Raw genomic sequence first — 22,001 nt, forward strand, 5'->3', positions numbered from 1 at the left:
TATAGTTGAACTTTCTTATCTATTTTCATTGATTTTAGTTGAACAAATAACATGTCGGTAAACATGATTTGTTTGAAGGTTCTTAGTCAATTAAACGTCAATAAATATTCTTTCCGTTCTCAAAAGTAAAATTTTCTAAAATTTATTTTTGTTTCATAAAAAAAAATTTATATATTGTTAAAGTACTTTTGTATAATTTTAAGAACATTAATTGTAAATATTTGAACAGATTAAATTCTATTAATGTATTGTTATTGGAAAGTATATTAAAAATAAATTTTAAATTAAATTGTAAAACATTTATTATATTCTTAAGTGAAAACTCCCGAAAATTTTACTTTCAGAACGGATGGAGTAGATTTTTCAGAATTAGTCAGGTATCGAATAATATATTGCTTGGTGATGGATTGTGTAAGATTGGGGGGTCTAGTGATGAAAATTAAAGTTTGGGAGGTTTGAGTGTGGGATTGAAAAGTAGGAAGAAGACTAGTGAAGTCAAGGCAAAGCAAAATTAAAGTTACCGAGAAAGAGAGAGAGTCACGGCAGAATTGGTGTGGTTATAAAAGGAGAAAAGCCAGTAAGAGACGTCAATAATTCAGTTACAGTCTAAAGTTTAGAAGGAGTGAATGTATAGATTAGGTTAAAATTAATGAGAAGTGGGTAAGTAGTTAACTTCGTTAAATGAGTTGCTTTCACTTATAAATGGCAACGCACCCTCTTTTGGGCTTTGGCTTCGGTTGTTGTGTTTCATTTATTTCTTTGTTATATCCATTGCCTATGCTCACTTTACTTACGTTTATAATCAACTATCTCGCTAAAGGGGGTTACGTTTAAGTTCTGTCCACGTACTTCATTAAATTTTTGGTTTTTAAGATTCGTTCAATAAAGAAAACTTGAAGGAGATGATAGTGGAGATACAATAATAGTGTTTTGCTTTGCCGAAGGCAAGATTTTTTTCATTATAAAAAACGAAGAGACAGTATAATTGATGCTCAGTTAGGGCGACTTGGTCATAATACTGGGAGTGCTAGAAAAGTTGCTAGTATTGATGTAAATCAATATTATAATCGATGTTTTGAGTATGATATATACAATATGGATTTGGATTTATTTTGTTGTCGCACGACTCGCACCATATCGTCAAATGCTCGTACAAAAACTTAAGTTCCAAATTGTCTTCGTAAGTTTTATGTCTAAAAAGAAGAATCGCAGGAAGAGCGGTCATCGCTAGACCGGATGACACTAGCACTCTTAACTCTCAGAGGTGGCCCTTGAGTTTATTTGCTTTTGGTATTATTTAGTTTTTCTAAAAATTGTCGTGTTTATTTGGTAGATTGCTTTGATATAAATTTACGAAATATTTGGAGAATGGGCTATAGGAGAGTGAACTGTTAACTTGGGGGAAAAGATATGAGATGGCGCCAAGCGGCAGTGTGTGATTTTCGATTTCTATCACATGACTTTCTCTCGGATTGCTCGTGACAAGATCGCTTTCTATCAAGCCCAACAAATATCGACCACCAACGTGAAATCGACATAATAGCTAAAATTCTTAAATTATCTACTAAGTGACTAAAAAATTATAGGTTCGAAGAATTTCGTTCAAAGAATACTGATATATATACATAGACTTAATTAACATCAAAAAGTATGTGAAACAAAATTATCTATCTAGTCTTCAAGAAATAGTATCTATCCGAGCAATATTTCAAAGATTACACGATAAGAAAGCCATACCGTTGGGTGGTGTCCTTAATTATCTATTTTTATAAATCTTGGGAGGCAAATGTATTTCATAAATCTTTTAATTTAAAATTTATTTATGGTGTCTTGTCTAAAAGTACTGATAAATCTGTTTAAAATCTCTAATTTTCGTGTTTATCATTCCATCCAGAGTTCTGGATTCGTTTAATACACGTTTGTAAGTTAGAACCACAAATTTCTTAGTAAAAAGAAACAAAAGATCGAGTCACACCAAGTGTATCACAATAAAAACAAAAAACATGATCTTATGTTTGTCTACTAGACTAAGTGATGGTCGCTGTATACATATTCTTCAAATATAGTCCATATAACAAATGCATAGTACTTTCAGTTGCCACAGAAGAAAAAAAAAAGACAGTAAAAGAGGAATCTTATCCAATTGATAATAGTCTAATGGTTGGAATTTTTTCGATTACTATTCTTTAACATGATTTCAGTTTTTTCTTTCATTGTATTTTTGTTCATTTTTCAACACTTATAAATGTTTTCGAGAGGCAAGAAATTCACTTTTGCGAGCTTCAGAAAATTAATTACATAAAATTTTGATTTTGGATCTTATCAATTATAAGAAAAAAGAGATTTCAGACTTTGCTCAGTCTCGTTCTAGTCAAAACCAAGAAGAAAGAAAAAATAAAGGTTGTTTGCTACATGAGAAATAGGAAGCAAAACTTGCACCACCTATATAGTAAGAAACATGATTTGAAGCAACTGTTTTTCTTCTTTTAATAAAATTTAATAATTTGTTTTAGCCACCCTTTGATTTATATTTGGTTGGATATGCCAAAAAAACGATCATGTCTAATGTACTGAACTTCTTTTTTTGCCAAAGGCCAAGAACGGAAAAATTAATATTCACACTAAAACCGAAAATATAAATCTCATAACCCAATTATAACCTCATAAACCGATAATATACGTGGAATGAAAGTAAACCATATATAATAATCTAATATAATCTACATTGCTCTTCTATTAATTCTTGTTACCGTCAACTAACAATAATTTTATCAGTTACTAGTTCAACTTCATTTACGCCACGATGTTTCTGTATGATATATAGGGTTCAATAAAAAACATAAAGCTCACTATCTTTTACGTCTCTGGCGCTATCTACTTGAAAGTCGAAATGATGCCAAGTATCACAATGAATGGAGCCATCGGAGTGGGATGATTTCCTTTTAGAATTATAGTAGTTAAACGTTCTTGATCTTTACTGTTTTTCTTTGGTTAACCTCTTTATTTTTGCAGTCGAATGTCACTATAAGAGAGTTATGATAAGAAAGAACATGCATGGTATAAGTTTAATTGTTGATGGAAATATACAACGTTGAATATTAGAAATGTATAAAATTCTTAGTTCTTTATCGACGTAAACCTAATGGCACTGAATGTAAGTTAATTAGCTTGTGAATTTACGTACGTATTAAGTTTAAATTTTTTAATGTAAGTTAACTGAACTCGGATTAAATCCCTTCAAATTGGTCATTTTTTTTATTTCATTCCGCAGTTAACCAATACAGGCTAGTTTACATGACCAATTTAACTTCAAAAGAAAAGGATCAGATTTGGAAGGTCCGCATAGCCGTATATTCTGTGCATAACACAATCATACTAAATAAACCCATCAAATATAGATCTTTTTTAACTGAAAGGAGACAAGAAAACAAATACATCAAATATTTTCAACAATAATGGGAAGCTAGTCGGTCACACTCCACAAGTGGCCTTTGTTTTTGTGTTGTTTCGTTGAAGGGTCTCGAATCAATGGTGTGGAATACTCTCTCCTTATCTCCCTTCTCTCGCTCCAATATAACGATGAACCCCTCACTTCCTTTTAAATATAAAACAATCATCAAGTTACAATAAAACCGCACAATAAAAGAAACAAAAAACTTCTATATATACAGAGAGATAAACAGTGATGGAGAACTCAAAGGATGAGACAGTGAAGAATTGGGAGAAGAAGAAGAAGCCGTCTTCACCAAAACGAGTTGGAAAGTTTCTGAAAAAGAAAAGAGGAAGGTTCTACATTATTGGAAAATGTATTTATATGCTTCTTTGTTCGCACGAGTAATCATCAACTCGGAGAATTATATATGGATGATAATGAAGGCATGAAAAGTAGATCATATAGCTCAAATAAGAAATTTATTGTTTCCGTTGTCTTTCTCTCAGCTTTATGCGGGTCATGTGTTGTTGTTGTTGTTGTTATATGGAGTATATTGTTGTTATATATATTACTCAATATTTTTCTTGCCAACTATACATATGTGCCCCAATATATTTTTCCTGTCAACGTATGGCTCATTTTATTTTGATCATATTGGGTAGTTTGTTTTCTTAAAAGGGTACGTAGTTAAGTTCAAAAAAAAAAAAAGTACGTAGTTTCTATATATAGATCATGCGACGTTATGCTAATTGTAGTACAAAATAAGTTGATAGTATTTTTTGACGTCTAAATTTTTACATAACTAAGAAGGGATTTTAGAGAATGAAACATTAATACTGAGTTTTGGTCTAGTTTTGATAAACTTAGCGGGTCTTCATCAGACTTTTAGTCTCTCTACCGTTTGTGTAACTCTAGACTGGTTTACTTGATGGGTCAAACTAGAATTAATAATGCTTAGCCTATAAGCTAACATTTGGTTTATCTTGATGTGTTTGGCTTTTGTTACAAACAAAATTGAAACAAAAATATACCTAGCTAGTTTTCTCTCAGTATCGTGTGAATTTTTTATGCCAAAACCGAGAAAGTCACGTTCAGTCGGATAGAGTAAGTATTTGACCTGCTCAGAATCATGGATTTATTTTTTAACAAACATCTCCCACCACACGTATCATGGTGTCATCAATTTGCATATAGCGGAATTCCAAATGTAATTTGTTTATAACCAAAACGAATGCATTTGAAATCATAGCTCTGAATGTGATGTTGGCATATAATCCCAACATGGCATTTAATAATAATACCCAGTGAAATACTAATATAAGTGAAGTTGTTACTTTTTTGTTTGTAACTGCAAAAATACTATAATACCACCATGAAAAGAGCAAAAGAAAAAGCTTTAAGCAAATAGAAACAAGAATATTTTATTTAAAAGAGATGACCAAATGATATGCTTATAAGTTATAACTAGATTTTGACCCGCGCTTTTTCAAGCGCGGGTTTTTTAGATTATATTATAATACAAAGTTTTATTATATCGAAAATATAATTTTTAACAGTTATATAATATATGAATTAGTTTATTTGATATTTTATATGTACACTTTTACGTAAATTTCTTTTACGCATGAGAATTATATCCGGATCAAAAAAAAACCGAACCGACCCAAAAATATAGGTTTAGTTCAGGTCGAGAGAAGATAACCTATTTGGAGTTTTTTGGACCCGCATGTCTTTGTTTGAGTCCGAGTCTTGCCCTAGACCCGATCATAAATATGTTGTGTTTATTAGGTATATTTGGATATTTCGAATATGTTTCCAGCATTATGGATATTTTTTTTAGATTTTTGGTTTACGATTATAGTTTTTGATTTCAGGTAAATTTTCAAAGTAAAAAAAATTTGGGTGTTTGGATACAATTTTGGATATTTTCAGTTCAGTGACAGATTTTGAATAAGATTTTGAATTTTTAGGTATTTGAATTTTTTTGGCTATTTGTTTGGAGTTTCAAGTACTTTCGTGTTTCAGATATTTTTTCAGATTTTTTAGATATTTCGAATTTTCTTAGGATCCTAAATATCCGAACAGATGTGGACCCATTATGTCCATATCGGGTCCAACAACCTTTTGATATAGATTTTTAATGTTATTGTACAAAAACATGGTTGATGAAATATTTTTAGAAAAATCATTTTTAAATATGAAAATATCTATCAAACTATAGACGGTTGAAAGTTTAGTATATAATATAATATTTTAGTAGGAAAGTTTATATATGATATGATTATGTTATTATAAAGGAAAGAGGAAGTTAGAATGTACACATATATGTCGTATAACTTCTCTTACTTTAAATCATATATTATATAATAAAAGTGATAATATAAAACATTAGTTTCAATGCTTTTATGATTAAAAGTCAAAATGGTAAATATAGTAATAGTAATGATTAAGAGGTAGGAGTGATATTTGAATAAATAAAGGAATTGAATAAATTATTGTTAGAGAAATACATGGTAACATATTGTTAGTCTAAGTTTAAAGTCAGACCAAAAAATAATAAGTTAAATGAAAGGGTCCAAACAACTTTATAGGTAGATTTTTTAAGACTCATTCCCTTTTAATAGTATTGATATCATTTTTTCCTTTTGCCTCGTGCACGTTGTAGGATCTTCACCGAACACGAAAATAAGAGCACACGAGTGGCGGAGTGCGAAAATAATGTAATATATATATATATCGCTTTTTCTAAGATCCAACGGTCTGTGGTATCCATTCTCTTCAATCAGATATCCATCCACCTCTTTGTAGAATCCATTCTCCCCAATAAGTTATGTGACTGTTGTTGTCTGTTGATCTCCTCTTTGCTTTTTATAGAAAACTACCGCGATTTGTTTCTGTCGTTAATGAAGAACTTCCAACGTCAAAAATAAACTAATATGACGGGTGCGGGGTGCCATATCCACTTCTAAGAACAACTTTCTCCATAACACCGCATCAGCCTCAGTTTTATTCATAAGCCATTCCTCCATCTCACATATATCCTGAAGATTTAATTAACACGGCAAGATGCTCTCCTCTAACACTAGATAGAGTTATATTGTCTATAAAAGTGAAGCAGCAGAGGTAAACACGGCCCAAAAATTTCTCTTGTAACATCAGAACAAATAAATAAGTCCTCTCTCTTCTATGATTACCACTTCCTTCTCTACCACTACTACTTTTCTACAGCAAAAAAAAAAGAATTCATTTCCCAGTGAGTAATAACATCAATAACTCTACATGAATTAATAAATTTAAATTCACCTAAGCATATACATGAAAAGAGTTTGTTAAAACATAAGAACTATTTGCAACCTTGAGAACAGAAAGTTGTGCAACATTCTTGCATCCATGGTTTTTGGCTAATGAGCCACATCCATGAAACCCACAACGGCTGCAAGAACGACTTGGATGATCGATTATCGATATATGAATATTGTAATAGGTAAGCTTGTAGCCCACACTATATTTCGGATCAAGTCGAGATGTGTTTGCGTACGGGTAAATGCTTGTCTATGATTATAAGTACGAAATTAAACGACTTGCTGGTAAATAATTGAAACTGAGATAATTAACAGTTTTATTGGGCCAATGCGATATCAGAATAGCTGTTCCACTCAAACCCATAATCTTTTGTTATTTGTTTTTTTTTTTTTTCTGTTATAGTTCTTTTCCCTTTTCTCCAAAATATCTACAACGCTTTTTCTGCTATAGTTCACAATATAAATACTCTAACATGTCTATCTATCATTACGATTGTTGTGTTATTTTATAGAACATGTGATCTTCAACTGGTAATGACGCTTTTACTGTGCTTAAATTTAGAGAGGTTCGATCAAAACGAAGCATTTGGGACCATTTCCGTTCACTTTTGAACTTTTGAACTTGAAGTATTATGTCGGGTACTTTTCATCTTTATTTGTTATTATCTTTAAACATTTAACGCAAGTAGTGACTAGCGAGCGTATTTTGCTAAATTATTGACAGCTTATTATTTACCTTTTTCTGGATTATTTTTGTTTTGTGATGGCTTCATACTTTTATTTTCGCTTTAATTGTTTAATAGTATACAATAGAAAAATAGAAAAGTGTCCAAAAAACAAAATCACATTCTCATAAATTAAGGTTGTATTAGTGTTTGCAAAAGGAAAAGGGTTGTACTGATAGCAACAGCCAACAGGCAAGGAGTGTCTTGTCCACGTGAACTTCAGGTGCGCGGTGGATCCCCTCCACATTGCCCTTTCGTGCTTTATTAGAGCATCTCCAAGGGGACTCTATTTTTTCCTCTATATATTTTTTTTTTGTCATCAACAATACAGATTCATATTGACTCTGTGAACCAAACCGGGTGATCTGCATCCATGTGAACGACGAAAGACGGTTGTTTTCTAGCACTGCGTGCTAGACTGCCTTTGAAATTTGCGTCTGTGGTACATAGATTATTTCTGATCGTGTGAAACTCTCTTTCAGGGTTTTGATATCTTCCAAATAAGTTGCAAAAGCTGGTCATTCTTCTGGTTCCGAAACCATCTTCACCAGTTGAGAACAATCCGTTGCAAACGTAACCTGAAATTGACGTAAGCTGGCTATTTTTTCCTCTATAATTTACACTAAAATAGAGTAACTCTATTATAGAGTTGAATTTGCTCTAATGGTTCACTCTATAATAGAGTTACTCTATAATAGAGTGAAATATAGAGTAATCTTATTTTTTTTACTCTAAATATAGAATGAGAAAACAAGAATACTCTATATTTCACTCTATTATAGTCACTCTATTATAGAGTAACTCTATTATAGAGTGAACCATTAGAGCAAATCCAACTCTATAATAGAATTACTTTATTTTAAATTAAAATATAGAGAAAATTATAGAGTATCATTGGAGATGGTTTTAGAAATAAAGATCGTAAATAAAATTCATTACCCTTTCAATCATAACGAAAAAGATATGATGGGTTCGACTTTTCACTTCCCCCGTTAAATAGATTCTTTCCATGTGATTCCTCACTGTTTCTGGAAAACGAAACCACTAGATTTGACTCTCTCTCTCTCTCTCTCTCTTTTGATATCTTATAAATAGTTGAGTCTTGAACTTTTTGTTTTAATTCACACGTAGTCTTCATAGATCTTAAACTAGTTTTTGATTAATTTTGGCTGGATTTACAAAACGTAAGTAATATTTTCCAAATGTAAGATTTCACCTTAAAACTGGAATCAATATAAATTTATTGGTGAAAACTCTCCTTAATGTTGTGACGATTAAAGGACAAAACCTAAGTAATATTTTTTATTTAGTTTAATGTTTTTAATTAATAATCTATGTGTCAATTTGATTGGTGCTAAGGGCAGCCTCATCGGTAAAAACCTGCCAAAGGTTCTAAAAAAATAAAAAAATTAATATTTTAATAAAAAAAATATATTTTAATTTTCTGTAAATACAAAATCTAACAAACAGACGACATGTGTAGAACTTAGTATCTAAACACTTCTCTGGACCTCTCTGCAGACAACTCCTCTTTCTTCTCTCACCTCCTTTTAATATTTTACCGATTTTTTTAATAAGATATATTCTCTTTAGAACTTCTCCTTGGACTTGCTCTAAAGGATGTAGTGAGTTTTGAACCTAAGTTATATCCTTTTATGTATTATTATCAGGTAGACTACAAAAACAGAAAATGGTACTTTTGTGTGGTTATTATATCTATTTTTAGAAGCTTGTAAGGCTGGCACTTTTTTTTATAGATTTTTTTTTTATTGAAAAATGGTTAAATCCAGATCTATTAAAGACTCAAACCTAACTCTTGGGTGGGAGGTGCAGCCCACGGATAGACCTTCTTTCGGATATTTAAATGGACCGAAATGCAATAGCCTATATCCGTGTAAGTGATCAGAAAAATATAACTTAGTTTCGCATAGCATATAAATCGAACCTGAAATGTGGTGATATCCCAAACCCTTCTCCTTACCACTTAACCGCAAATTCCCGGTCCTTTTTATATATTCTTACTTCAAAACTATCTTTGTTCTTGTTTTGTCGTCTTTTTTGAAAGAATTGATAAATCTTTATCAAAGCTCTAATTTTTCCTTTTCTTTCTTGTTGATGAAATATCTTGATTTATTCAATACACATTTCAAGATAAATCACCAAAACCTAATTTAAAAAGGCAAAACAAAATAAAGGATGGAACCTCCAGATGTTTCATATAAAACAAAAGAAAAATAAAGATAAAAACATGATTATATGTTTGTCTAGACTAAGTGGTGGTTTCGTCACTATATAATTTATATAACAAACTTATAGTTCTTTTGACCGAAACACAAAAAAAAAAAAGAAGCAAATTAATGTTTCAATTGACGGCAAATAATAGATATAATTCGGAAATAGTTCGAGTCTCACTCTAGTCTCTAGTCAAAAAGTTCAAAACCAAAAAGGAGAATAAAGTTTGTTCATTGCAGGAGGAAACGAAAGAAGCAAAACTTGCACCGCCAAAATAGCAAGAAACACGATTTGGAGCGACTGCTTAAAATGGCACCTTTATTTGAAAGAAAACTTGTGGATCGGATATACTTAGAAAGATCATGTGTAATGATTTTCTTTCACATGTTGGACAACACTATCTGATATACTTAACAAAAAATATCATAAACCATGTATAGTTTACAAAACAACGTTACTCTTGTATTCCTTTTTTTTTTGTTAGTGCCTGCTGCTACAATATTTTAATATGAGAAGCATCTTTTCTGTTGTTATCTATAGATTTTTTAATTTTTGAATCAGGAGTTAAGTCTGCAAGGATTAAAACCCTTCTAGAGACAAAACCGGCAAATTTACACGGCTAACTTAAATACAAACAATTACTGGAGTACATGCTAGTATCAAAAAAGACACAACCCAATAAACTGTTCCGTAAATTTATTGCACCAATCGATGTAGCATGTGATAGTAATTAAAGCATGTCCAATGGAGAAATATTAATAGCATTCGGAGCAAACAAAATTAGGAAAGAGAAAGAACTGAATCTAGTTTGAGAACCTTTTATTAAAACCTCTTTATCCACATGTCATTATCAAAATACATCAATTAGCCACTTATCTTTTATCCAATGATTTAATTATTTGATCTGTATTAAAAAACTTAATCATTTATTTATAATTTATAATTTAAATATTTGCTTTCAAGAACTTCAGTTTTAGTAAACTACCTATAAAAAGTTGCTAAAGTATGTGCACTAAAAAATATCTCATAGAAAATCTCTCATCATTTAAAGAATAAAAAAAAATATTAGGAATCTTTCATTTAAGAGACTTTTTTAATATTGTGAGAGTTAAATCACATTCACATTTCACACATGGTTTGATGGCTTTGAAAATTTAAAGAAAAATCAAATAAATAAAAGGGAAAATTGTTTTTTAAGGCCAAACAAATGATAACTATGTCTCATTAGTCTAATCTCATATATTTTATATTTCATTAAGTTAATTATTTTTAAAATGGTAATAATACCCTTAAATTTATAAAATTACAATTAATAAAACAATTGTAAATATTGAAATATAATAAATAACTAAAATAGAAGAAAACAATAAAAATTCACAAATAAAAAAAAACTAAACCTACACTTTATGTCCCACAATTGTTTTTCCGAAAAATTGATTTTTCATATATAGAAACTGAATATTTTCAAATATTTTCTTTCCATATTTTTTGAAACTGATTATTCTTATCCGTTAAGAATACAATAAATCTGTAGAATTCAGTTTCTACCGATTTTTAGATTTATAATAATGTGTAGATTTCGATTTCTACAGATTTTAGATTTATATTAATATGTAGATTCCGCTTTCTACAAATTTTAGAGCGATAGGTTAAACGCATAATACATATTCTAAATATTTTTAGAGTATATTATTTACGTAGATCGCGTATTCTAAACATTGTAGATTCAATGGAAAAATTGGATTTCATTTTCTACTTTGTAGAATGTCAATTCTAATTTATGTAGAACATAATTTGAAATTATAATTTAAACATTTTTAGAACTGGAAAAAATACCACTAAGTTCATATGGGTATTTCATCATTAGCTACTATTTTTCCAATTTTTTTAGTTTGTAAAACTATTTATTTGATTTATATTCGAAAATACAAAAGAGCATTAAAGGCAAAAGAGGTACAAAATAAGAATTAGTCTAATAGGACATAGTTACGATTTTTTGGCCTAAAAAAATAATTTTCCCTAAATAAAATACTAATATTTGAGAAATTCATAGGAGTTCTAGCATTGCTGCTGGCCTTTGGTTTCCTGTTTCTACTAGTCCTTTTGTCCTATGATTTTATTCCATTGGTGTTTAGGTTGCTGACTTTAAGGGTTAACAGATTATTAGGATCTGAAGTTTGGGGAGGTTATAAAAGGCCAGTCAGAAAGCAAAACAGCTCCACACAGCTAAATCATACGAGAACTATCTATGTGGTTCAATACTATGAACATTATGTTTTGAGGTCCTTAGCTATTTACTCGAAATGAGCTGTCTGTATCTTAAGGAAGTCTACTTGACCCTATTTCGTCCTGGATTTTAAATTATTGGAGGACCTGTATTTAAATGCCAAATAGCATAATGACTTGATATTCAGTAGAGGGGATTATATATATCTTTTGAAAAATAGTGATTTAAGTTCATGGTTTTCACAGGTTTTCTTTCTTTTTTTTGTCAACCTCTCCATTTTTTATTGGGGGGGGGGGGGGGGGGGGGGGGGGGGGGGGGGGAGAGTTATTGGGAGATGAATTTGTATAGAATTTGTGAATTTTAAGAGTTGATAGATGTTAAAAGGTTATTTTTTAAATATTTATAAATATAAATATAAATTCAAAAATGATAAAACAATATAAAAAGAATTATATATCCAAAAATGTAAGAGTATATAAAATGTAATGAATTATAGTTTTGGACATATAATTTGGATTTAAAGTGCAATAGATAAATTTGTATAGAGTATATAGTTTTGGACATATAATTTGGATTTAAAGTGCAATAGATATTTGGTAAGTATAACTATTTTGTTTTCTAGTTTTTTTTATCACATGAAATTTGAAAATCACATGGATACATATGATATTTTAAAAATTGAGTCTTATAAGTAAAAATGAATAGAATTCATCTCCCTAAATCCAAATCAAATGCCACTAAATCGTCTATAATGAAAAGAAATATTAGCAGTTGTCCATTAGTTTGCAAGACCAATTTTTACTTAAAACTGAAGATCAGATTTGGACGGTCGCATAACCGTCTATCCTAACATAACCCACTCATATATACAAAATAAATTCATCAAAAATGTTAAAGAAAAAAAATCTATCACAAATATCTTTATCGATGATGATTCTTTGAACTGAAAGGAGACAAGAAAACAATACATCAAATATTTTCAACCATAATGGGAAGCTAGCCGGTCACACTCCACAAGCGGCTTTTGTTTTAGGGTTTTTTTTCTTGACGGGTCCTGAATCAATTGTGTGGAATAGTTTCTCCTTATCTCATTTTCCCTCTCACTCCAATATAATGATGAACCTTCACTTCCTTTTAAACATCCTTTAAACATCACACAATCATCAAGTTACACCTAAACATTATAATTAAAGAAACAAAATAAGCTTATATATAGAGAGAGAAAAATAATGAAGAAAAAGTCAAAGGATGAGGCATTGAAGAATTGGGAGAAGAAGAAGAAGCCGTCTTCACCAAAACGGGTTGAGAAGTCTCTGAAAAAGAAGAGAGGAAGGCTCTACATTATTGTGAAATGTATTGCTATGCTTCTTTGTTCGAACGAGTAATCATCAATACAATACACACACATTTGTATGTATAAATGATGACATAGAGGCATTAAAAAAGGAAACATATATAGGTCACCTGCCACATATCTCTTCGCTCTACGTACGGTGTTTCTTTTCAATTTTATGCAGGTGTATTGTTGTTGTTAATATGAATTTCTCAATATTTTTCTTGTCAACTATACATATATGTAATGTACCCCCAATATTTTTTTTGTCAATGGCTGGTCTACTTATGTTAATCATACCGGACAATTTGTTTTCTACGTACCAAAGGTAATTTATTAACAGAACATGCTACGAGGCTGCTTTTAAGTACTATGGAGACTGTAAGTTACTATTTACTCGCTCGCATGTATACTATACATGCACACAAAATGGAGGGTACTGATTACTTGCTCACAAACGTCGCATTTTATTGGGCCAGGAAAAGATTTTGACCAAGAAAAAACAAATTGAGTCAGGAAAAAAACTGTCTCGCGTTTGTTAATGGGCTTAGGCCTATTTTCAGTAATCATTGGTGTAAGTTAGACCATATGCTTTTGAATCTTTTGGTTCACCTGGTTAATGGGCTTATATTCTTATTGGGTCACACCTACTCAGCCCAAATAATCTTATACACTTTAAAGTCTAAACGTCGTCGTAGTCGTCTCTCTGTTTGCGCAACCGTGGAAGGAAAGTTTCGCCGGCAGAAGTCTTTTTGCTCCGTCACTAAAGTTGATTCCTTTAATGCAGATGTGTGGTGAGCACAAGGAGTCTGGGATCCTCAGGCATGGATGTTTTGCAAAGATAATGGTCTCACCCAAGTTGAAGAGAAACGTGGAGGTATGAGCTCTCTTCTTTTGGAACTTTGAGTTAACTATAAGCATACTCAATTCTCTTTTGTTTCTGATGTTTAGGAAGCTCACCTTCAACCAGCTCAACAGCTGTTGGTTTCGACGAGAGAATGTTGCTACACTCTGAAGTATGTTTCCGTTGTTTTTAATAGTTTACTGAGAAATCTAGTATCTCTTAACATGTGTTGATGGCATGCTTAATAAGTTCGAAGTGAAGGAACTTCCACATGTTGAGAGACCTGACCGTCTTCGAGCTATAGCTGCCAGTCTTGCCACAGCTGGTATATCAGTTCTGTAATGAGCAAATGTATATGTTATGTAATTTTTGTATTCATCACATTTTGAAAATTTGCAGGCGTTTTTCCTGGAAGATGCTTTCCTATCCATGCAAGGGAAATCACTAAACAAGAACTCCAGATGGTGAGCTGCATACTTAATACTCTTGGAGACATCTCTAACTGCAATTAGTTTGTTTGTTTCATTAACTGATTTATAATTTTTTTCAATTTTTGAGGTACACACTTCAGAGCATGTTGATGCTGTTGATATTACAAGCCAGCTTCACAATAGGTTTTGTAATTCACCTGTAACTTATCTAGTTTTGGCTCTCGCTGCTCATCTTTTTTTTTTCCATTGTCTGGCAGCTACTTTACCTCTGACACATATGCTAATGAGTATTCAGCACGTGCTGCTAGACTTGCAGCAGGTTTGTGCGCTGATCTAGCTAAAGAAATCTTCTCTGGCCGTGTCAAAAATGCTTTCGCTTTGGTATGTCAAAATTCATAATTTTGAATTTAAAGATGCAACTATTTATGTGCTTGAAATTGAAGTTACACCATATCCGGTTAAAAAAAAATATGTTTGATTGAATCAGGTTAGACCCCCAGGTCATCATGCTGGCATCAAAGATTCTATGGGGTTTTGCCTTCACAATAATGCAGCTGTTGCTGCTTTAGTTGCACAAGCATTAGGGGCAAAGAAGGTGCTGATTGTGGACTGGGTAATGTCGCTGATAACTCAATGCTGGGTGGTTCTGTAGAACTTTAAACTTCTTAATACCTTCTCCATTGTTGTAGGATGTCCATCATGGAAATGGAACCCAAGAGATATTCGAAAAAAACAAATCTGTAAGCTTCCTAAATCTATGCATGTCTCATTGATTCTTGAAGTGTTGGATGCAGAAAGTTATTTCTGTGAACTGACCTTTTTCTACACTAACTATTGTTAACAATTTATATTAGGTAATGTACATTTCCTTGCACAGACATGAAGGAGGAAAATTATATCCGGGTACTGGAGCTGCTAATGAGGTACCTGTGCTCAGTAACTTAGTTGCCGCAACACATTCATATGTACTAGCTTTTTGTTGATTTTGTATCATATGGTGTTATATTGTGTTTTTTTTTTAACTTTTTTTAATCTTGTTGTGAACATGTAATGAAATGTACTAGAGAAAATGTTACTAATATTTTGATTTGGGTGGTGCAGGTTGGTACAAATGGTGCTGAAGATTATTGTGTAAATGTTCCATGGAGTTACGTTGTAGTGGAGTTGGTGACAGAGACTATATCTATGCCTTTCAGCATGTAGTTCTTCCCATTGGTACCTAATGCGTTTTGCTTTCCCCTTTTGGTCTTTATAAATATTTGGTTTCCACAAACCAGGGCTTTGGCTTTAGCTGAATGTGCATTCATTCTTTGTCTAACTTGAACCCTTCCCTTGCAATCGTATCAGCGGGATTTGATGCAGCTAAAGGTGACCCACTAGGATGCTGTAAAGTAAGCTTTATATTCAAGGTTTTTGAATCAGTTTGTGCACCTCGTCAAAGGATATTGTGTTCATTCTATTGATTAGACAAAAAAATTTATTCTTTACTTTCAGGTGACTCCGGCTGGTTATTCTCGAATGACACAGATGTTGGGTGATCTCTGCGGCGGGAAAATGCTAGTTATTCTCGAGGGCGGGTGCGTTTTCTTTGCAGTTTATGAATAGTTTCTTGCTTTCAATGGGCGACTTTAAAGATGTTTCATCATTTGCAGTTACAATCTTCGCTCCATATCTTCTTCTGCTACAGCAGTGATCAAGGTTTAAATCTATATTCTCATATATGGTTATGAAAGAGAAAACGTTTATTGATGATTCCGTTTTAATCTGTAAAGGTGCTTCTGGGAGAAAATGCGGAGAACGACTTGCCTATAGCTACAGCTCCTCCTTCAAGAGCCTGCCTGCGTACCGTTCTTGATGTAATGAATATTCAGATGAAGTTCTGGCCATCACTTGCTGCCTCCTACTCCAAGTTACTATCAGAGATTCAGAGTGGGAAGCAAGTAGGCCAGAGAAAAGAGCGGAGCCTAGGAGAGAGGCGGTCGTGACTCAGGGGGCCGTCGATGCGGCTCCTGATGCGGAGGCTGTCGTGGTGGATGAGGCAGCTCCTTCTGAGTTCGCGTTTAATTTCAGCTACTCCGGTGATGGTTCGCTTCTCGATGACAAAGAAGCGTGTGGGGAACTATTCCGTTGCCACGGACTGATTATGTTGCGAGGGAGAAGATGTACAATGAGGTGGTTGCCAAGTCTGCTTCTCGTTTTGAGAAGATGAGGAAGTCGATTGTATTAGAGCTGAACCAGGTATCAGGAATCCTCTCTGCTGATCCTGAGACTCTGGCGGATAGTGACGACGATATTTAACGAGCTGTTAGGAAGATAATTCTTATGTGGTTATTGTAATTTTGCCTTTTATTGTTGGAGAAAAATGCAAAAAATATGCTAGAGAAACATCTTCCTAATCCCTAATACTATTCATTGCAGGACACTGAAGTGTTGTTTTGTCTGAAAGCTTTCCATTTGTTTTTGTCTTATCCGCCTAATCCGAAAAGAACTAGTACAAGTCCTACAAGAGCCGAGAGCTGGAGAGAGAGAATTTACAAAAATGGAACTGAAGTGAAAATTGCAAAGGCTGTTTCAGAGGAACTGCTTGAGCCAGTGGCAGCCCACATCATCTTTCGCTAGCTCTTCTTTCAGCTCATGTAGGCGTTTAAGCGAATCTTTTAGCTCCATTTTATCAAGTGGCATCTCTGCGAATTCTTTCAGAAACTTGTGAGCTCGTGCTGCCCCTCTTGATACTTCCTCTGCATCATCTTCTCTGCTCTTTCTCTTCCCACTCTCCTGCAACACACCACCACAAGAACTTTTTAATCTTTTGTCATAAACTCTCAATTCAGACGTAGTAAACTGAAGTATTGGTGAATATTTCCATCTTCAAACCAGATACAAACGGAGCAAAAACGAATGCAGACCTCATTGTTGATAACTATGGAAGGTGGAGAGAAATCTTCTAGTTCGGCAGCTTTCTCTCTTGCTAGCGCCACTACGCTTTCAGGGAAGTTGGCAAACTCAGCCACATGGATCCCAAAGCTCTGGTCACATGCCCCTGGTTCAACCTAACCAGACAAACAGATACATCAAAACAATCTAGTTTGATGTTTTTGGGAAGAAGCAGATGCTGTTTGATTAAGGCAAACCTTGTAAAGCATGGTGAGTTTGCGGCTTTCTGTATCAATGTGTGCACTGACATGGAAGTTTGCAACACCAACGGTGTTACCTGCAACCTCAGAGTTTGCTTGAGCCAAGGCAGTAAGTTCATGGAAGTGAGTAGCAAACAGAGTAGGAGCTTTCTTCACTTGAACCAGATGCTCACATATAGCCCACGCTAAACCTGATAAATTCACCAAAGACAACATTAACAACACAATACATCAATCCAACTCAAAATCCAAATAAAAGAAGAGCCGTTGCAGTTAAAACTAACCAAAGCCATCATAAGTTGATGTTCCACGTCCCAGTTCATCGATAATTATCAGTGACTTATCAGTAGCTCCTTTTAATATCGAAGCAGTTTCAAGCATTTCTTGCATGAAAGTAGACACTCCACGCAGCTAAAACATGAAAGGAAAAAAGAGGTTTAACACAACTCAACAGTTTCAAAAACAAAGAAGCAGCGAGTTAAATAAAACTCACTTGGCAATCGCCTGCTCCTACACGTGCAAAGATACAGTCTCTGATGGAAACTGAAGCTTTATCACAAGGAACAAAGGAACCAACTTGAGCCATCAGAACAGTCACACCAACTTGGCGAATGAAAGTGGACTTCCCTCCCATGTTAGGTCCCGTTATTATCTGAAACCAACTCTCCCCTCTCACCTGATTTTGACAAGGGAATTGCTTCAAAGTCAAAATAGGGACACAGAGATAAAACAAAGGCTATTTCATTACCATATTACAATACTTACAAGTCTACAATCATTTGGTATAAAGTTCACCCAATCTTGAGCTTCTACGCATGGATGTCTGCTCCCTTCTAGTACAATGTCTCCAACATCCTGCAATATATAGAACAAAGAAGAAAACAATCTAAATTTTCGAAACAAAACAATCAAATCAACTTGACGTTGTACTAACCGAAGAGGTGACTTCTGGTCTACAGTATGGTGTAGGGCAACTAGCAGCCAAATCAGCAAAGCTTAGCAAAACATCCATCTCAGAGAGCATCCCTGCTAGCTCCTCAAACACCTAAACCACATAATATACATTATAAATAACAGTGTTCTAAAAATTGGTCTAGGCGGCAAATCGAACCTAAACAAAATGATTTTTATAGAATTAAAAAAAAAAATCAGTATAGGCACCCGCCTAAACATTGATAAATACCATACATATTTATATGATTTAAGATAGCCATTTTTTGTAACAGTCCAATACTTAAGATGAATTAACAACTAAACATACCTCGGAGAAGCTGGCAACAGTCTGAACTACACGATCAACGAGCTCCTTTTGACAGCTCTTATAATCGTCCACAACACTTTGGTACTGGTCCCCAAGTTTCTTAAGCTTTGTGTTCGTAAACTTCACTCCGTCTTTGCGAGTCTCCAGCACCAAGAACTGTGTTGTCAGCTTCTTCCTGATCTTAGGCTCTTCCTTCTTCGTGATCCTGAACACATGCCCATACTGCGCTGCTTTGTCGAGTTTCAAAGCCTTGTCCACCGGAAGATCGAGTTCTATAGCTGTCTTTTTGTGCAGTTCGTGTATCTGCTGCTCCAGCAACTCTTTCTGATCTTTGAGAGATGACAATGTGGCGTCGTAGCTTGAGGAGATCATGTACTCTCCGTTCTCTAGCTGGTCAAGGTCTACAGAGTACTCTACCAGATCAATGAACTTGCCGAGGTGATCTGCGTCTGATAAGGCCTCAAGCCTTTTGATGTATCTTTTGCTGATGAGTGATGAGAACTCTCCGGTGTACTGTTGCAGTGATGTTTTGATGAAGGGTAGCCTTATAGTTGACTGATAGAGTTTGATAATGTGCTGTAAACCGCCTCTTCTCCTCTCGAGACTCCGGACAAGCCTCTCAACATCTGAGATGCGTTTCAGATGCTGTCTAAGATCTTGTCTTAACCCAGCTTCTTCAACAAAGCACTGAACTATATCTAATCTCATCGTAATCTCATTCAAATCCACAAGAGGTTGCTTGAGCCACATATGAAGCAGTCTCTTCCCCATCCCTGCGGTGCACGTTCTGTTCATGAGACCAAACAAACTGAAGTTCTTGTTTGCGTCAGTTTTGCTCTCCATCACATTCAACGCCCTCATTGCTGCAGAGTCGAGTCTCATGAACCCGCCGATGTCGTATCTGCGTATTGTGAAGTTCCCGTAGTTACCTTCGTCCGAGAGAAGCTCAGAGAAAGAGAGTAATGCACCAAGAGCAGGAGTCGCAAGCTCAAACCCAGAGATTAAATCTCTAACTGGCTCAATGTTCCCCTTCACCAACCTCTTTAGATCTGACTCTAAATCTCTTCCTTTAAACTCCTGACGACTCCTCTCCGTTGTCATCACACCACACCTCTCAAGAGACTCATGCAAACTCTTGCACTCATTAGTTTTGCCAGACTCAGCTGGAAAGATGCATTCTTTCGCGCCTATAGCAACGAGAGAAGACTCCAGGTTAGTGAAACGGCTATCATCAAGAAACTCAGCTAGTCCAAGAACCCTCTTTGTGAGATCAACGTAAGCCATCCCAACAACGCATCTACTCTCCTGAAAACTCGGAAACAAGGAGACAACAACCGGGGTGTCCTGCATCTCGTTGTTTGCAAACAAAACATCTTCAAAGCTACCAATGTTTCCAGGAGAACCCGCTTTCACAAGCCTCCAATTCGACCCGCTTCCCTCGTAAAGCTCCACGGTATGATCATTCCTCTCCAGGAGAAGATCCCTGACGATGGTTTCAAACATGTTCTTACTAACGCTGACGCTTGAAAGAGCGTTTGCTCCACTCCCAATCTGGCGTAGAGCAGTGGTGGTATGGTAATAAGTCTGAGCAATGAAAACTGAGTTCTCCCCATGAGCTGTGTAATAATCCTGCAACAATGCATTTAATCAGTAACAAGTAAAGAATCAAAGTCTAGACCAGTGAGAAGTAACAAAAGTTGTAGTTTCAGAACTCACCTTGCGATCAAAGAACCTAACAGCTCTCAAGTCCTGTAAGGAAAACACCAATCAAAACCCCACATAAGCATAGTTCCAGTGAATACATTTTGCTTCAATCCCTAATCTTAAAGGCATATATCTAACTGTTTCCCCTAGAGATAGAAGAAGAACAAGGAGACTTACATTTGGTAGGGTTTTGAAGAAAGAGAGAAACCCTTGAGCCTGCTTAGCATCTGAATGTTAAAGGTAGAAACTTTCGTGAAACCCACAAACCCAAATTGAAATTCTAACACGAGGAAGGGAAAAACAAAATTAGGGTTATAGATTTTACCTAATTTAAGCTCCGGAAGCTTGTTCGTCTCCTCGAAGTTACCTTCCATCGGTGGATAAAGCAAGAGCCTTTGGCTACGTTCTGAGACTTAAGGAGCAAATATTCTTTTCTCCTGGCGACTGGAATAGAAAGAGACAACTTTTTCGAGGGCAGTTTATGGTGTCGGGTTTGGCGGGAAAATGATGGGCGGCAACTTTTTTCCCCGGCGGCGCGTTGATCGACGTTCTTTGCGATACGCGTGTTGGTCCATTAAAGATAAAGCCCATAAACTCGTATTGGGCCTACTGGGCTAAATAAACATCTCTGTTTATTAGTTCACTATGTGTTTTGTCCGCGATGCGGGCTTAAACATTTTCATAAATTTTTGAAAGTTCTTTCTACACTATTTTCATTATACTAAAATAAATTTTAAAATAACTCAATATTATATTATAATTATATAATTTTAAAAAATGATTTGAATAATATTTAATTATATAATTTATGTTTTTTTAAATTTTTTACTAAAACACTTTTTCAGATAACAATACAATATATATAAAAATTATCTTTTTAATTATCTTTTTAGATTATGGTTAATTCAATATTTTGTTTTAATTATATAATTAAGAATTTTATTTGATTAATATTTAGTTATATAATTTATGTTTTTTAACTTTTTACTAAAAGACTTTTTCAGATAACAATAAAATATATATAATTTTTTTTAATTATCTTTTTAGATTTTGGATAATTCAATATTATATTTTTAATTATATAATTAATAATTTTATTTGATTAATATTTAGTTATATAATTTATGTTTTTAATTTTTTACTAAAAGACTTTTTCAGATAACAATATAATATATACATAAATTATCTCTGTTTAAATTATATTTTCAGATTTTGGATAATTCTTACTATTATTAATTTTAATCAATTATCTAATCAAATAAATTAAAATTTCGTTTTTACATTTTAATTTATTTATACATTTTATTCATTAAAGGTATAAACGATATTAACCACTCTAACTTTTGACGTGAGAGCTCGATTCTAAAAATTTACT

At 33.7% G+C, this 22,001-nt stretch overlaps 3 protein-coding genes and 1 pseudogene across 3 annotated transcripts; 3 read left to right on the forward strand and 1 right to left on the reverse strand.

The window, feature by feature from the left end:
• Window positions 1-36: 36 nt before the first annotated feature.
• LOC108871282 lies at window positions 37-5,365 on the forward strand. Its single transcript, XM_033286093.1, has one exon. The coding sequence runs from the start codon at window positions 3,686-3,688 to the stop codon at window positions 3,836-3,838; it is 153 nt and encodes a 50-aa protein (XP_033141984.1). The 5' UTR covers window positions 37-3,685; the 3' UTR covers window positions 3,839-5,365.
• A 7,662-nt stretch (window positions 5,366-13,027) lies between these two features.
• On the forward strand, window positions 13,028-13,483 carry LOC108871406. Its single transcript, XM_018658114.2, has one exon. The coding sequence runs from the start codon at window positions 13,149-13,151 to the stop codon at window positions 13,302-13,304; it is 156 nt and encodes a 51-aa protein (XP_018513630.1). The 5' UTR covers window positions 13,028-13,148; the 3' UTR covers window positions 13,305-13,483.
• Window positions 13,484-13,720: 237 nt separating this feature from the next.
• On the forward strand, window positions 13,721-16,947 carry LOC103859755 (annotated as a pseudogene).
• LOC103859754 (DNA mismatch repair protein MSH2) lies at window positions 16,902-21,359 on the reverse strand. The gene is made up of 11 exons (XM_009137333.3): window positions 20,952-21,359; window positions 20,804-20,853; window positions 20,639-20,671; window positions 18,923-20,551; window positions 18,596-18,706; window positions 18,427-18,516; window positions 18,155-18,337; window positions 17,946-18,072; window positions 17,659-17,852; window positions 17,434-17,577; window positions 16,902-17,302 (listed from the first exon to the last, which is right to left on the reverse strand). The coding sequence occupies exons 1-11, from the start codon at window positions 20,998-21,000 to the stop codon at window positions 17,099-17,101; spliced, it is 2,814 nt and encodes a 937-aa protein (XP_009135581.1). The 5' UTR covers window positions 21,001-21,359; the 3' UTR covers window positions 16,902-17,098.
• Between the last annotated feature and the right edge of the window lie 642 nt (window positions 21,360-22,001).

The sequence above is a fragment of the Brassica rapa genome, chromosome A03 (assembly GCF_000309985.2).
Source record: "Brassica rapa cultivar Chiifu-401-42 chromosome A03, CAAS_Brap_v3.01, whole genome shotgun sequence".
NCBI classification, from domain to species: Eukaryota; Viridiplantae; Streptophyta; class Magnoliopsida; order Brassicales; family Brassicaceae; genus Brassica; species Brassica rapa.

Excerpts from the sequence above, each read along its gene's own strand:
- LOC108871282 (XM_033286093.1), top strand. The coding sequence starts at position 3,686 with ATGGAGAACTCAAAGGATGAGACAGTGAAGAATTGGGAGAAGAAGAAG.
- LOC108871406 (XM_018658114.2), top strand. The coding sequence starts at position 13,149 with ATGAAGAAAAAGTCAAAGGATGAGGCATTGAAGAATTGGGAGAAGAAG.
- LOC103859754 (XM_009137333.3), bottom strand. The coding sequence starts at position 21,000 with ATGGAAGGTAACTTCGAGGAGACGAACAAGCTTCCGGAGCTTAAATTA. Across the intron at positions 18,073-18,154 it reads TAGGAGCAGGCGATTGCCAA|CTGCGTGGAGTGTCTACTTT; the intron begins GTGAGTTTTATT and ends TTCATGTTTTAG. Across the intron at positions 17,303-17,433 it reads CCATAGTTATCAACAATGAG|GAGAGTGGGAAGAGAAAGAG; the intron begins GTCTGCATTCGT and ends GGTGTGTTGCAG.